General features: G+C 38.8%; 1 protein-coding gene across 19 annotated transcripts in view; it reads left to right on the top strand.

Moving 5' to 3' along the window:
- Positions 1 to 17,394, top strand: part of CADPS2 (calcium dependent secretion activator 2) — a 532,394-nt gene that overhangs the window by 188,017 nt on the left and 326,983 nt on the right. For all 19 annotated transcript variants that reach the window (XM_044246482.1, XM_044246480.1, XM_044246471.1 and 16 more), the window contains exon 3: positions 4,893 to 5,225. In XM_044246482.1, the coding sequence (XP_044102417.1) occupies positions 4,893 to 5,225 (333 nt within the window). The remainder of the gene's footprint in view (positions 1 to 4,892; positions 5,226 to 17,394) is intronic.

The raw sequence follows: 17,394 nt of genomic DNA, 5'->3' as shown, positions 1-17,394 counted from the left end.
CATGTCAGCATGGAATCCTTAAGGAGAACATGGAAGAGAAAAGCAGACTTCTGTGATGGTAGGCCTGCCTTTCCTACACCTAGGATCAGGGGAGGACTGTAGCTTACTCCTGCTTTCAGATCATTGCTTTTCCTTCCTCATGCAAAATCTCTCTTGCCTTCTGGTGTACATTCCTTTCAATGATACCACATCGTATATGTTCAGTTTTTTAGTGTGTATCCATCTTCCAGTTCCTCTCACACAGGCATCCATAGGTCAGGAAATCTGTGAGCCAGGTGCCTCTCTCAGCCTCTTTAGTCTTAAAGCATTCAGTGTCTGTAGATTGTCCTTTCTTTCTTCAAGGAATCTTTATTCAGCTCTAATTATAGGACAGGCTCTGTATTAGGCACTGGATCCAGAGGCACACGAAACCAAGTGTCTGCTCTGGTGGTACATACTGTTTTGGGGAGACAAATACATATCCGGAGCCATGTACTAAGAAGAAAACTAGAGCAAGATAAAAAGGTGAGAATGACGAATAGGGAGCGGGGGGTGGGGGTGGGGGAATCTCAGAAAATGATATAACGGAGACCCACATGAAGTAAGAGTAAACCGTGTGGGTCTATGAATGTATTATGTATTGCTGTATAACAAACTATCCTGGAATTGAGCAACTTGAAATTATGAATATGTACATGTCCTCTCATAATACCTCAGCATTAGGAACCAGGGCATAGCTTCTAGCTGATGTTTCTGCTTCAGGACTCGCATGAAGTCGCAGTCCTCATCCCAGGAGTGGCATACTGTCATTTTTCCTCCATACCTTAAACTACCTCCCTTTCCTGACTTGTCTCTCTCATTGCCTAAATGCAGTTTCCCAGTCCAGCTTCTTGCTTCTCTCCCATTTCCTTTTTTACTCGTGCTTCCTAAAACAGGTATTTGCTGTCTTAATTTTTGCCACTTGTCCTCTTTCCTCTCCTGTAGATGGGCTCCCACTCTCTTCCACACCAGGAAATCTGTCAAACGTGACCTCTATTGAGGAAGACCAGTCTGTATTTTTTTTTAAAACATCTATTTATTTATTTGACAGAGAGAGATCACAAGTAGGTAAAGAGGCAGGCGGAAAGAGAGGAGGAAGCAGGCTCCCTGCCGAGCAGAGAGTCCCATGCGGGGCTCGATCCCAGGACCCTGAGACCATGACCTGAGCCGAAGGCAGAGGCGTTAACCCACTGAGCCACCCAGGCGCCCCCAGTTTGTTCTTAATGTAGCTGATTCCTCTTGTGGCATTTGATTCTTTCTCTTGAGATGATCACCCCTCTTGATTGCTAATATGGCATTTTGCTGCCTCCTTCTCTGACATATCAGCCTCTCTTGGATCTAGTTCTTCTGCCAACCTTTTAATTTTAGGTATTTCTTAGAGTTGTGTTCTTGACTTTGTTTTTAGTTTACCTTGTCTTCAAAGCTGACCTCCAGCAAAACTAAGCTGATAATCGCTGACCCCTTTACCCCCCACCATACACCGATACTGCCCCCCCCAACACACACACACATTGTTCAGCCATATCCTTTTGTTCTTTGGTTAATGGAATCTAGGCAGCCCAGTTAAAAAAAAAAATCATCAAATTTTTCCTGCCTTTCTGCATCCTGTAAATAACCAACATATGTTAATTCTGTCTTCTAATGCCAATCAGATCCTTTCTGTTTTGGTCTGCGGTACTTGTTGCATAACTGATATCCCATTCTCTGTTCTGATTTGTTGTCGTCTACCCTGGATGCTGCCACCAGTTTTGTGTAACTCTTGTTTCTCAACACGTTCGTACCTGGGTTGCGCAGCCTTCATTGACTCACTTGGCACAGAGCGCTCAGATCACTTGCTTGGCACATGCTGCATTTTGCCGTCTGGTTCGTTGGTCTGCTTGGCACAACTTTTGCTCCCCTCTTAAATGTAATGCTTCTGCAGAATGAAAGTTTTACGTTGCCCTCAAAAGGCCGTGCTGCTTATGCCTCATTCCTTTTTACTTCTCTTGTTTTCCTGAAATGTTTTCTCCCTTTTCCCCTTCTCCCCGCAGTCATTCAGATCACAGGTCCCTGTCTTTGTTTTGTGACCCCTTTGTCCTTAGCCTTGTCCCCAGATGGTGGAGTTCATAACTTCCTTTTCTTTTTTTTTTTTTCCAATTTATTTATTTTCAGAAAAACAGTATTCATTATTTTTTCACCACACCCAGTGCTCGATGCAAGCCGTGCCCTCTATAATACCCACCACCTGGTACCCCAACCTCCCACCCCCCCGCCACTTCAAACCCCTCAGATTGTTTTTCAGAGTCGATAGTCTCTCATGGTTCACCTCCCCTTCCAATTTACCCAAAAGCACATACCCTCCCCAATCCTCCCCTTGCATAGGCTGCCATTTTTGCTCTAACTGTATTATTTATCCCGTGTCACTGGTTGAGTGAGCTTTGAGAGCAAGTTCTCTGGCCCATTCATTCTTCTGTCCCTTCAGTACTTAGCAAAAGGCCTGACACAAGATGACTGCTTAAGTATCCATAAATAACATGTAATTTGACTGCGTTAGTATGGTCTAGGTATGGTTTTATAGGGGAATTAAGACTCCACCAAGTCTTATTATCCTTGCTTCAAAAAACATTGTTGGGTTACTTGGTAGAATTGAGCCCTGAGTTAAGCGGAAGTTGAGAAAAAATAAAAATCCCTGGCAACTCAAAGTATTAGATACCAAGTAATTAAAAGCTTTTCCGAAGCCAGCATTAAGGTATTTATATTGCAAATTAAACCTATCTTGGTGTTCCGGCTTCATACTCAATTACCAAATTTTTTTTAAAAAAGATGTTATGTATTTGACACAGAGAGAGCTAGCAAGAAAGGAGGGAACACAAGCAGGGGAAGAGGGAGAAGCGGGCTTCCCATGAACAGGGAGCCCGAGGCAGAGGGTCCTGCTCCCCACATCTCGAAGTCTGAGGTCCAGACCTCATTGCAGAAGATGTGGCATGTCCTACTGTGTGGCAGAGAGTTTGACTACAGTGCCACCCTAATGTGACTCCTGGGGAGTCTGGCTTCTGGGGTGCCTCACAGTAGAACTTGCTGGGGGTCTGCCAGTGGGAGTGGTGTACTAGGAAGCCACCCTCGGGCTGGGAGAAGCTGTCCACACATTTGTGCCATGCTTCCAGGTGTAAGAAGAGAGCCCTTTGTCCTCCAGGGTCCATCCAACAGTTTGCAAAGTTGTGCTAACTGACACAGGCAAGGTACTAGGAGGAGTAGCACATAAAAGTGATCAGTTGACGACTTTGATTCCTCAGCTTCCATAGGTTCCCATTTAACAATATAAGAGTCTTATAGGAATTAGGAAAAAAATAGGTATATGTAAAATTTATCTTGAATTCTAGTACCCAGTGAGAGTTGTGCAATTAGAAGAGGGTGACAAAGGAGATGAAGGCACCCTAATGTGTCCCAAAGTAGTTAATGGTATTCTTGGCAAAAGTATATTATTGATTACCTTTATTTTCATTGATCTGCATAAAGTAAAGGTATTGTTCTTATAACTGTCTCTTAAGAATTAGTTTCAGCTTAGAAATAGAAAATAAGTCTTTTCTATAGTGACTGAAGCACAACTGATAAAGAGAACGGAAACACTGTATGTGTTCAGTGTTTGCCTAATGTAGAATTTACAACGCGTATTTCAGTATATTAGCTAAAATGTTCAGAAGTCAGGAGTCCTCTGGCCATTGAGCAAAGAGAGGAAACAACATTTTGTATGAAGGACACTAAAAGGGGAGAAATCAAACATTGGGGGAAGGTGTGGGGTCAGGTGATGGTCAGTGAGACCACTTTCCACAGACCATGTGTGCTGCTTAACCACATGCCAGACAGACATGATAATAGTCTAGTCCAAGTAGTGGGGTCCTAACTTAGAGTACCATTATTTCAAGTCAGTTCTTAGGGTAAAAGTTGACATTGATTTTTTTTTTTTTTTTCATAAACTTAACAGAACTCACAGGTCTGCACTGAATAATCTTACAGGCTCTTCTGGAAGAGGGTTTTTTTTTTTTTTTTGGTCATTATAGGAAAAAAAAGGAATAAAAGCCATCTTACCTGCTACACAGAGGATTTTTAGGACTATTGATGGAATAGATATTTAATGAATCTTAACTGATATTTGTTGATATTTGGGTCTACAACTTAGAAGAAAGGAGAGGTTTAAGACCAACTCTGATGTTTTGCACAGTAAGACTTAGTTCCCATCTCTTCCTATCCATTTCTGAACCCCACTCTCTGTGCTTGTCTTTGTATGTTATTACCTAGTATTAGGGAACATCTAGATACTTGTTAAAGATTTTGCCTTTCTGTCATCCACTCTTACCAACTCTGAGACATGTGCAAGAAGGAAGGGAACTGGTGAAGTCAGGGATGGGGATGCTTGCACCGTGATCTCCCAGCCATGGAGCAGGTTTGAATAAGGTATACGTGTTGGGCACTGACTTGGATACCAGGATATTGGCCTTCAGATCCTCACTCAAAGAATCGGGAACCCCCTCCCTGCTGAAAAACTAGCCAGAACTCTAAAGTACAGATAAAGAAGTTGAGTTTACATCTCCAATTACTTTCTTAACTATGAAAGGATTCAGTTGCAGAGATGCCCATGACCTTCAGGTGGGGGCACATGTAGTTTGAGTTGGCTCATCTTATGGTTTCCTGGCTTTCATTACTGCCTTTTATAAACATTTCATCATTTTTAGAAGATTTGGGTCCTTCTTATGTCACCAGTTACCATGTGTTATAAAACATTTTGAATCATTGTAGAACATTTGGTGTCATAATTCTGGCTGGATTGCTAAAAACAAGGAGTGTTACTATTCCTGCCTAATTGTAAATGGGGTTTTTGTTTTGTGTGTGTCTTCCAGGTTTTTCTGAAGAGTGATCGAGTGGCCAGAATGGTTCAGAGTGGAGGATGTTCTGCTAATGACTTCAGAGAGGTGTTTAAGAAAAACATAGAAAAGCGTGTGCGGAGTCTGCCAGAAATTGATGGCTTGAGCAAAGAGACAGTGCTCAGTTCATGGATAGCCAAATATGATGCCATTTACAGAGGTGAAGAGGACATGTGCAAACAGTCCAATAGAATGGCCCTAAGTGCTGTGTCTGAACTTATTCTGAGCAAGGAACAACTCTATGAGATGTTTCAGCAGATTCTGGGTATTAAAAAATTAGAACACCAACTCCTTTATAATGCATGTCAGGTAAGTGGTCCATATTTCCCATTCCGCCACCTGGCTCAGAATGAATATCAAATATTTACAAGCCTATGAAAATGTATGTTTTATAATCACTTTGCCTGAAAAGTTGAGTGAAAATGAATTTTAATAAATTGAGTCGTGGTATTTGAAAGAAACTTTGAAAGAATTATTTAATAGAGAGAGAAGTACATTCTATCTGTAAATAACCATTCCCATATGTCCTATGTTAGGACCTCAGATTTTCACCTGTTTGGTACATTAATAATAAAATGAAGATCCTCTATTATCTAAAAAATTTCAGCAGTTTATAATAAATAGCTATTCCTGAGTGCAAAATAATTTTTTTCTTAAAGGTAAGCTGGTCTTCCAAGTTCTGAGGAAGTAATTGAAACTTCAGAATTTCTTTAACCCAACAGGATAGAAACAAAGATGTTGCAGAACTGTGAAATTTAGAGATGACCAAATAAGAAGTATTTTTTCTCTTCAGTTGTTACTCTAATCATACATAGGACAAATTGAATAAAACACCATATTCCACATCTTTCATCCTTGGGCCCTATGATTTATCTAATAATGCATTCATTTCATATTTTCATTTTGTTTATTTTAGTGGTATAAATTATTAAACTATGCCCTAATATACAATTTAAATAGACATAATTCAGGCATTTAAAAATTCATGCATTCATTAGACTTCTACTTCTATAATGTACATAATTTACATGTATTTTTAATCTTTTCACAAATTTCAATTTCAGCATTCTATGTGTATCATTTGCTTCGCATTACTAACTTGTGAATCACTTCAAGTGAATAAATTGACAATTAATAGTAAAGCAATGTAGCATCTTAACCCTGTGAACAATTCATGCATTCATCATAATTATTTTCACTATTATTAAACCAGGTAGTTATTTGATCATAATGGAGGATGACTATAAAACCAGAGTCTTCTGTTTTAAAGATAAATGCAACAGTATTCTATTTTTAATGAAATAGTAACTCATTTCTACAGTTAAATATTGATGAACATAACTTAGTGAAATTCAGATTCACACATTTGGTATTTATTGAGTATTTATTCAAGTTTTTGACTTGCTGGGTGTTGGGGAAACCAAGCTGAGCAAATGAAGATATTTGTTCTCTATATCTCCATATGTTAAAGTCTAGTAGAGCAGATGGATCTCTAAAATGAGTTATTACAAATGCATTGAAACGTATACTGAGTGTTACAGGGTCATAACATCTGATCAGTGAACCTATCAGGTTTTTTTAATAATTGAAATAGTCTTCTGTCTTTTTATGTAATTAACTCCTTTATCATGATATAATAACCCCTCTTTATCCCTGATAATTTTGTTTTTTCTGAAGTTGCTTTGTCTTAAACTAATATGACTATTCAGTCTTTCTTTTGATCAGTTAGCCTGGTGTCTTTCTCTGTTTACTGTTAACCTATCTAATTCCTTATGTTTAAAGGGAGTTTTTTGTAGACAGCATCAGATTGCCTCTTGTTTTTTTCTTTTTAATCAGTTGGCCATCCTCTGTCTTTTAATTACTATGTGTAGACTATTTGTATTTAAAGTAATATAGTTGGCTGAAGTTCTACAGTCTTAGTAAGTGTTGTCACTTTTTTGCATTTATTCTCAGCCTTCTCTCATTTGAAATGAGTATTTTATGTGATTCAATTTTATGGGATTTTCCTTTGATGTACTACTGCTTTGTTTTGTTTTTTAAACTTATTTAGGGGTTGTCTAGTGGTGGCTCCAGGGATTACAGTCTACACTTAAAAATATTCAACTCCATATTCAAATAACACTAAAAGTCTTCACGTGTAATACAGCTGTCCCATAAGAGAATTCCCAATTCCTCCCTCCCATCCCTGGTGATATCTGTCATTTATTTCACTGATATTTCTATCCTTCATTTCCGTGATGTTTTTATCTAGTATACTGTTACTACTATTGCTTTAAATAGTTAATTTTTAGATGTTAAGAATAAGAAAACTAGAAAAATAAAAACTTTTATATTTTATCTTCATTTCTTCTCCTGATACTCTTTATGTAGACCCACATTTCTGACTGGATGTCATTTTCCTAATCTTTCTGAAAACCTTCATTAACACCTCTTGCAAGGCAGGACAACTGGTGAGGAGTTCCTCAGTTTTTCACTGGATATAAGATTATCAGTTAGATTTTTTCTTTTTCTTTCAACACTCTGAAGGTTTCAATTCAGGCGGTTCTTACTTGCATGCTTTCTGATGAGAAGTCTGATGCCTTTGTGTTCTGACTTCAGTATTTCCTTCTTATCTTACTTTCCTGAGTTTGAAAACGATATGCCTAGGGATAGGCTTTATGATCCTCTTGCTTAGCATTCTCTAAGCTTCCTGGATCTGTGGGTTGGTGTCTGTCATTCAGTTTGGAAAAGTCTCAGCTCTGATTACTTCAGGTTTTCCTTCTGTCTCATTCTTACCTCCTTCTGATAGTCCAATTATGTTTATGTCACCCCTAACTTGGTATCGTTCCACAGTTATGGGATTTTTTTTTAAATTTTTTTTTCTCCTTGCATTTGAGTTTGGGAAGTTGATATTGACCTTTCTCCAAGTTCGCCAACTCTTCCTCAAAATCCTCAGGTCTGCTGGTGAGCCCATCAAAGGCTCTGTTCATTTATGCTAGTGTTACTGACCTAGCCTTTCCCTTTGCGTCTTTCTTAGACGTCCCTTCTCCTTGTTTACATTACCCATCTGTTCTTGCATTCATCATAATTATTTTCACTGTTATTAAACCAGGTAGTTACTTGATCACAATGGAGGATGACTATAAAACCACAATCTTCTGTTTTAAAAGGTAAGTGCAACAGGGACTTTCTATTTTTAACAAAACAATAACTCACTTGTACAGTTAAATGTTGATGAATATATTTCTATTAGAGCCCTTAATTTATTAATATAAGCTATTTAAACTCTTTTCTCTCTCTCTTTTTTTTTTAATACCTATACCATCTCTGTCACCACTAAATCCCATTGGGATGCTTGCTTTGTCTCTCCAATCTGTGTTTCTTTTTCGGCGTGTTTTGTAAGTTTTTTTTTTTTTTTTTTGAAAGGCAGGCCTGTTGTATCAGATATATTTGTCTTGTTGTGAGGATTTACATTGACCTGACTGGAAGGTAGTCTGTGTTTATTGTAATGTTAGCAGGCACAAGAAGCTTCAGAGTTTTCTAATGTCCTTGTCTTTTGACTCTGGGCTTTCCTAAGTATTCATCTTGAGAACGAGTCTCTCTTACAGCTCCTCTGCTGCTACACTGGAGCTGTGTTGGTGTTGGTGTTTTGATGTAGAGTGTTGGGGAGTAGGGACTGTTCTACAGTCTGACTGCATCTCAGAATTTTAGTAGGCCTATGTCTTGGGGCAGTATCCTTCACAAGTGTTTCTGTCCCTTGTCTAGAAACGTGGCTTCCCTCCTCACCATGTGCCTTATTCCCTTCCTTGCTTAAAGCACTAAACAATCTGAGGGGTTTGAAGTGGCAGGGGGGTGGGAGGTTGGGGTACCAGGTGGTGGGTATTATAGAGGGCACAGCTTGCATGGAGCACTGGGTGTGGTGAAAAAATAATGAATACTGTTTTTCTGAAAATAAATAAATTGGGAAAAAAATAAAATTAAATTAAATTAAATTTAATTTAAAAAAAAAAAAAAGCATCCCCAGTCCATTTCCTTGAAGTTGTGCCTCCTCTTCACTTAGGTGTTATTTTTCCCAGTAGAAGAGATCAGAAGGTCGCCAAAGACGGCAGATGGTAGCCTTTTCTCTCTTCAGCTGGGACAGTTATTCAGTGTTTCCGTTTTGCAAAGTCAGGTAAAAGAATGTGGGAGGTTTAACACTGGCTTTTCTTCCCCTCTTCCTGCTAAGTCTTAGATCCCGACAACGAGAACTTGGTGGAATTACTGTAGGAAGTGGGAGTCCCCTTCTGATTGCAGCCCCAGGAGTTTCTCACTCTCTGCCCTCAGCTTCTAGTAATTTGTCCAAATTACTCGTCAAGTAAGTAGTTCGACTCTTTATGACCTCCCCTGGCTTCTGCTTTGGGTATTCAGCTCTCTGGTTTTGATTGTGCCTCCAGGTGTTGAATTAGTAGTTTATCCTGCAACCTTAGTTCTCTGACAAGTCCAAGAAAAGTCATTGCTTTTCAGTTGGTGTAGCACTTTATTTTAAGAATGGGAGTGATAATTTCCAATCTCTTTACTGGTCTGAGCTCAAAGCAATTCCTTTGGTTCTGAGATTTGAAAAGCTCTAAGCATTATTTCTTTGATAGACTTGAAAAAAATAGAAAAATCCTCAAATAAATAAAGGAACAGCTTTATTTTGGCATAACAATCATTTTATGAAATCAGTGAAATAATGAAAATGGATGAAAACAACGGAGATTCTTTTTTCCTTCTCAAGAGCGTGTGTATCTTATTTGTTCTTCCATTGTCTTTCAACAGAGGTCTCAAAAGAAAAGATGATAGAAAACACAGACAATAGGCTGTGCTTTACAGGAAAGAAATAGTTCAAGAAGAGGAATAGTGGAGCAGAGGTTGGGGGACTAGAGAAAGGACTTTAAAGCTAGCTGAGCTGTTGGGACCTGGCTCCAGCTATAGGTTGGTGAAATTTACTCCACTTTCCTGACATCTCAAAAAGACTTTGAGACTTACTAACTAAAATTTGATAACTCTTCTATATTTGCTTACCCTTAGCTTGACCCTTGTTTTTTGCTGGTAGTGGTCCCCTAGGAAACCTCATAGATGTGTGCTCACTTCAGGGTCAGAAGGTCTGCCCAGAGAGCTGTTCTGCTAAGATGTGCAGGATGGCAACAGCCAGAGTCCCTGGTACTTAAGGAAGAACTCGAATGTGAAGGGAGCAATGCCAGAGCTGCAGCCTGATGGCAACAAGAGCTTCATGTGGTCATAACTCTTGTCCTGGAACTGTAGGATCAGCATCAGGAATGGAAAAACAGCAGGAAACTGTCTTCTAAAGAAGCATAGGTGGTTACGTTCCTTTTGATTGGAGCCAGGAACTTTGTCATTATCAAAATTAAGGCATAAAAGTAAAACATGGATGTAGAAGATATCACAATTAAATTATAAAACTGGGATTATTGAAAGAAAACTTACTACATGTTACTAAAGAACAAAGAATGAGAACAATCTAGATATTTCACAGATTAGCTATTGTGGTAGCAAAACTTACCTGTCACACTTCGGATTCTTTGGTTGGAGAGTAATGTGTTTGTATTGTTGCACATTTACAGAACAAAATACTAGGTAAAAAAGGAAGGCTCTCATTCTAAAATGAGCAACATAACAATATAAGAATCTGAAATTGTTAGCCATTATTTACTTGAATCAGACCAGAGGTAGAGTAACAGAAACTGAAGGAAAAGCAATCTGTTAGTGAAAAGTTTAATTTCAGAATCATTTTAAGGAAATATAGTAAATTTCAAGTCAATATAGTTATACCTTTAAAAAAACAAAGTTAGTTGATATTAAAGGTTTATATTTATAATCTTTTGTTTTTAAGGTTTTATTTATTTATTTGAAAGAGAGAGATCACAAGTAGGCAGAGAGGCAGGTGGGAGTGGGGAAGCGGGCTCCCCACCTAGCAGAGAGCCTGATGCAGGGCTTGATTCCAGGACCCCCAGATCATGACCTGAGCCAAAGGCAGAGACTTAACCTACTGAGCCACCCAGGCACCCCTGTATTATATAATCTTAAGTTAAATTTTTTTTCACCTATTGCTTATAAAATGCTGCTACTTACAAGGTCCTAGTTATCAGCTGCCTTTGAACAAAAATAGGTTATTAAGATTATTTTAAGAGAATTAGTAACTGAATTTGACAGCTATCTGAATCCTCATCTTTTCTGCCCAAGGCTACCTTCATTAATCTTTCATAATCCCATTCCATTCACCGAAGAAAGTGATCCATCCATATTCACCCAAGGGTCAAAACAAAGTTAACTGAAATCTTCCTCTAAATATCCCTCCACCCAAATTTCTTATCTTCGCTGAAGACTGCAAGAACTCCGAGTGATGCTACAGAACTATTGCATATTTTAAGGGCTAAGCAAGGATAATTCACAAACAGTTAAAATGTAGTGTTCAGGGGGCACCTGGGTGGCTCAGTCTGTTAAGTGTCTGCCTTTGGCTCAGGTCATGATCTCAGGGTCCTGGGATGAAGCCCTGCTCAGAGTGGAGGTGGGAGTCTGGTTCTCCCTTTCCCTCTGTCCCTTCGCCCCCCACAACTGCATGGGCAGCTCGCTCACACTCTTAAATAAAAAATTTTTTTTAAATGTAGGTTTATGATACCCTTTCTCTAGGAATTTTAGCCTTGGAGTTTAAGTACTTTGGGTTTACGAGTTTTAAGAAAATCAGCAAGTCTAGGCAGCTGCTGTGTTTCTTGCCCCTCTCACTGTCAGTCTTCCTTTGGAAGATCTGCATTCAGGAAGTCAAAGGAAAATAGAAATATGAATGCTCGGGGGAAATGACTATCTACCTTTCACCTCTTTTTTTCCTCAACTAGTAGCACGTGATTTGATAATACTTTTTATTTAATATAACTTGTCGGGGCATCTGGGTGGCTCAGTGGGTTAAAGCTTCTGCCTTTGGCTCAGGTCATGATCTTGGGGTCCTGGGATCGAGCCCTGTATCAGAATCTCTGCTCAGCAGGGAGCCTGTTTCCCTTCCTCTCTCTACCTGCCTCCCTGCCTACTTGTGATCTCTGTCAAATAAATAAATAAAATCTTAAAAAAAAAAAAATATATATATATATATATAAAACTTATCTACTTTGGCAGAAATAAAGCACACACTACAGAAGCAGTTAAATTTGATAACAAAAATCATTTTCAAAATAAGAAAATAAAGCTGTAGAAATGACAATTAGAAGGTTATATTTTTCAAATCTAGGTAATTTTCTAGCTCAAAATGCTTGAGGAAAATATTGAATAAATGGCAGTTATGTTTTACAGCAGGAAGACACTTCAGACCTTAAGAATGAGTACATTTTATCGTACCTGATTTTTGAAATTCTGGAATTAATAATTGGAATGGCCATAATATTTATATACCTGTTCACTTTTTAAGATTTTATTTGAGATCGTGCACATGGGAGAGCACTAATAATGGCGGGGGTTGAGGGAGGGGGAAGCCGACTCCCCACTGAGCAGGGAGGCCTACTCAGGGCTCAGTCCCAGGAGGCTGAGATCAAGATCTGAACCAAAGGCAGATGCTTAACCATCTGAGTACCCAGGCGCCCTAAATGTTTACTTTAAAAAAAAAAAAAGAATGATTTATTTGAGAGGTACCACGAGAGGGAGAGAGGAGGGCAGAGGTAGAGGGAGCAGCAGACACCCCGTGAAGCAGGGAGCCCTTGTGGGGCTTGATCCCAGGACCCTGGGACCATGACCTGAGCCTAAGGCAGACACTGAACCGACTGAGCCACCCAGGTACCCCCATGTTCACTTTTTTAAATGAATATGTCATGATATAAATTAGAAGACTGATTTCATTCAAATGGATTTGGATATCTGATTAGTAATGTTGAATCAATTTCCTCTCTCAAAATTTTTGTGAATACAATTTTAATATATTAAAACAAATTATAGGGTTTTTTAAATCATAAGTTTTGTTTCATTTGGCTATGCATTTTTTGTTGTTGTTGTTCTTTTCTACCTACAGCCTATATGTAAGGGAACTACATAAGAATATTCCTAAGTAAGATTTCTCCTACAATGTGTAAATTTGCTTTTTTATAAATCAGACTAGATCACAAATATATCTTGAGACATTACTTACATTTATTTTTAGATTTTTCTTTACCCAATCTAGCCTATGAAAACTAAGGTGGTATTCCAACTTTTCCAACTTTTGAAAATTTGAAAAATTTTCAACTTTTTAAAAAAGATTTATTTATTAGATAGCAAGCGTATGCACACAGAGGGGCAAGGAGAGGGAGAAATAGATGAGGACTCGATCCCAGAACTCTGAGATCATGACATAAGCCGAAGGCAGATGTTTAACTGACTGAGTTACTTAGGGCACCCCATTTTTTAAATAAGTGAACAGATATCTTCAGAGATGAGACATCTTGGTAGTAGTACTAGTTGGGGCCAGAGGGGTGGGGAGTATTTTTGCTAAAGTACTTTGAGAGCTTCTCTCCTCTTAATGAAGAAGGACCATATGGATATACTGTTTCAAGTATAATAAGTATATCTTTTCTGTGATTTTTCATGAAAATATTCTATAAAAATGAGATATTTAAAAATGTCAGCAAGGGAAAATGACAAGATTTGGTTCTTTGAAGGTATTTGCGTGTGGTGAGGAGACCAACCTATAAGGAAAATGTAATGGTGTAGTTCAACAGTATGTTACTGAGGGTAGGTATACAGCATGGTGTGAGCATGTGAGGGACAGTTATTTTAACAGGGGATAATTTGCACAGATTTCTTTGGTGTTCACCCTGGCTGCACTTTAGAATGACCTAAGGAGCTTTAAAAACCATGGGATGTCTGGGCCCCACTTCAGACTAAGTGAAACAATCTGTGGAAATGGGACCCACTGTCTATTTTTTAAAAGCCTTCTTTCTACATTATGTTGATGAAGATGCATGGTTATGTTGGGGACCCCCTGGCCTGACGGTCCATGGAGGACTTAATGCCATGGTGACCTCAAACTGTAGAGAGGCTGAGAAACCATCCAGCCATGTGTCCAGAAAGAAGAGGTGATTTGGCAGTGTGGAAAACCCAATTTTCACTTGGAGCTTTAATGAAAGTTTAATGATTCTAAGAAAGCACAAATTCCTGAATTTTAGAAGATGGAAAGGAATTTAAAAGACAGGTGGAAAATAACATTTACAAAGGCACAAGGAGAGTGAAAAGCTTGGAATCTATTAGGAAGGTATGTCATATGTATTGCTAGAGTAGCAGGAGATGAGGCTAAGAGTTAGGACTTGAATATTAAGGGCCTAAATGTTAGCCAGAAGAGCTTGGAATTTATCATGAGCTGGGGAACACAGGTAGGCCCTAAGCAATGACATGACAGGAACAGTTTGGGATTCTGGAAAGATCCTTCTCTGGTGCCTAAAGAATGGATTGCATATCTTCCATACCCTGCCACCTTTGGGGCCTGACCCAGCATTATTAAAACAGAAGTGGAAGAAGATCTGCATGTTAATTATTCAAGTCATCTCTACGCTCTGCTCCTTGCCCTACTGTGGTCCTGTTTTATTTCTTTTCTGCCTGTGAAGTTCCTGGACTACTGGATTTGACCTAGGAGTCTGTTTTCATGTCCTCTTGGGTCTGTGTCCTGTGTTGTGCTTCAGAATCCTGCTGGGATCCCCCCAACACTTGGCAACTTTGGCATGAGGCAGAACAGTAGAACTCTTGATTGCCTGGAAAGGGACAAAGATGAAATCTAGGTATTCAGCAGAAACTGGGAGTCCACTTGGGTCTATAGCACAAGACATACCGTTTACTAGAACTTTGAGTAAGACTGCCTATTCCTCTCCCTCCCTCCCTCCTTTCCTTTCCTTCCTTCCTTCCTTCCTTCCTTCCTTCCTTCCTTCCTTTCTTTCTTTCTTTTTTATTTTTAATAGAAAAGGTAGTATGCCTTAATGGCTATCTTTCCATTTGTTAATGTTTGTATGATGCAGCGTTCATTAGCCATGGTCTGATGGGGCATCTGTAATTAGAATTTTCTTTCAAGATAATGCCTATTCTAGTCAAGCATTGTTTTAGGCTCTCAATATATGGCATTCCCTCTTCTCAAGGAGCAACGTTTTTGGAGGGAGAATTGTAGGAGAGAAATCGGGAATTCTTTTTTGTACCTGCTGAAAACGAAGTACTAAATGTCCAAGTGGAAATGGCAGATGGTGTTTGGGTATGTAAATCTGAAATTCCAGTGCGTGGTTAGGTTTGGGCATACAGATTTGGGAATCATTTAGATAATGTTAGTATTTGAAGCCAAGGGACACGATGAGATCATATTAGGAGAGTCTGGAGCTCAAGATGATAGAGGACCCAAGATAGAGTCCTGTGGACACCAGGATTTAGAGGCTGAGTAAAAAAGACAGAGCCAGTGAGGTAGGAGGAAGACCAAAGTGAATGTCAGGGAAGCCAAGAGAAGACATGTCAAAGAAGGAGAGTGTTTGCACCACATGCTGCTCAGAGGTTAGGTAAGATGACAATGCAGTGACCCTTGAATTTGTCATGGTAGAAGAAAGCATTCTTGACTGTCCTGGAGTCAGTTAAGAGTAGAATCAAGGAGGTAAGAAAAAAGAATAAACAGAAAAATCTTTAGGGAATCAACCAGTAAGAATATTGTATATTCAAGAAAAACCTTCTATATAGTACTTTGAATCATTTTATTAAATTCGTTGGGCGTTTACTCTGTGCCAAGCTCACACCATCAGACTTTCTTAAGCGTTTATTATCTTTTGACTTTTAGAAATGTATGGCCCAGAAAACTTAACACCTGTTTCTTTTGGTAGATGGTTAGACCAGCTTCTCTGTTTTTATAATGTACTTTTTTTAAAAAGTGGTTTCAAAAGGCTGAGGAAAAGAGATTGACACATTCTCACCAAAGAGTACCCGGTAATACTTAATGCTTTGAGCTGATTATCAAGGTCATGATATCCCAAATCCTCTTTGCTTTAGACTATAAAAAAATTTCCATTTACCCTAATCACTTTAGAGAAGGGCCAACTGATCATTATCTTAGTAAGATTTTCTTGTGTAGTTGGTGGCAGTGATTGATTCTGGCTATCTGACAAACTTATAGAAAGACCTTTATCATTGTTCACTGTCTAAAATGATGTCATTTTCTATTTGCGAGTGTTTTCATGATTCTGATAAGATCTCCAGATTAATAAGCCTCGCCTTTCAGCCTGTGAATCCTCATCAGAGGTTTGCGAACTCATTTTGTACCTGGTATGGTACCAAGAGCAATAATAGTGTTTGAAAAATAGAGATAGGCTCAGTACCCTGATTTTGAAAAATGAGATGCTACTGTGGTTGTTGCCCTGAGTTAGAGCCACTAAAAAATACTGCAGTGATTAGAACAAAAAAACAAAACTCCCTTTGCTTATGTTGAGTATCACTGCATTTTACCCTTTTTGCTTAGGTCAGCTCCCCTCTTTCCATTCTGTCTCACTATAGCCCAGGGCAAACTGATGAGTCTGAAACTTCTCAGACACAGTAGGTTCAAAATGCTATTTTTTTCTCATCCCAAAGTGGTTCTCCTTTTGTTTGTGTTCAGCCTTCCGACTCCTAACTATCAGTCTTTTTGTGTTTTCCAGGCCAATTACCTGCACCGCTGCTTTCTCCATAATACTGCATCATCTCTTTCATGTTCATGGTCATTGCCATAGCTCAAGATTTTATTACCTCCCAGATGGAGCATGGCGGTAACCTCTTAACTGCTTCCCCCTTCCAACTTTACATGTTTTTGTGACCAGATTAGTATTATTGGAGCACCATCATGTTCTCATCATGACCCAACTTAAAGAGAAAGAAAGATGGCTCCTCTCTGTCTACAGAATGAAGTTCATAGCCGTTGGTATTCCACCTGTCCCCACCCCCTGCCTTGCTTATGTTCTTTCCTGTGTAGCAATTCTTTGCGTTCCCTGTATTCTGTATGAACTGAATAAGTCCCAGTATTTTCTTGGGTTTTAGTTTTTGTCCTCTATTACTCTCTACACTTGGAATTCCCATTCTTCATTCTTCAAGACCCAAAAGAAATTCCCTGCTCCCACACCCAATATTTTTTCTTAAATACTGGAGGAGAAGAAAAAAAAAAAAGAGGAATCTACAATTCCTTATCATTACCCCAAAGCCTATCCTATTCAGCTTTGTATTATATTTATATATAATAAATTCTTCTACTTCACTTTAATATCTTGAGCATAAGATATTTAATCTTTGTATCATTAATTCTACAATAATATTTAATGTGTTTCCTATTGTAAAAACTCACAGATCTATGAGTATCTAGAGATATCTATCGAATGACTGAAAGAATGGAAATTGAGTGTATGGCATTGAGAAAGCTGTGAAGCATCTGAGTTGACTCCTACAGTTAAACTGCCCTGCCCCTTATTAACTGTGTGACCTTGACCTGGGAAAATTGCTTAAAGCAATCTGTGCTTCAGAT

This window comes from Neovison vison, chromosome 4 (assembly GCF_020171115.1).
Source record: "Neovison vison isolate M4711 chromosome 4, ASM_NN_V1, whole genome shotgun sequence".
NCBI classification, from domain to species: Eukaryota; Metazoa; Chordata; class Mammalia; order Carnivora; family Mustelidae; genus Neogale; species Neogale vison.
This window is presented reverse-complemented; position numbering and strand designations above follow the sequence as displayed.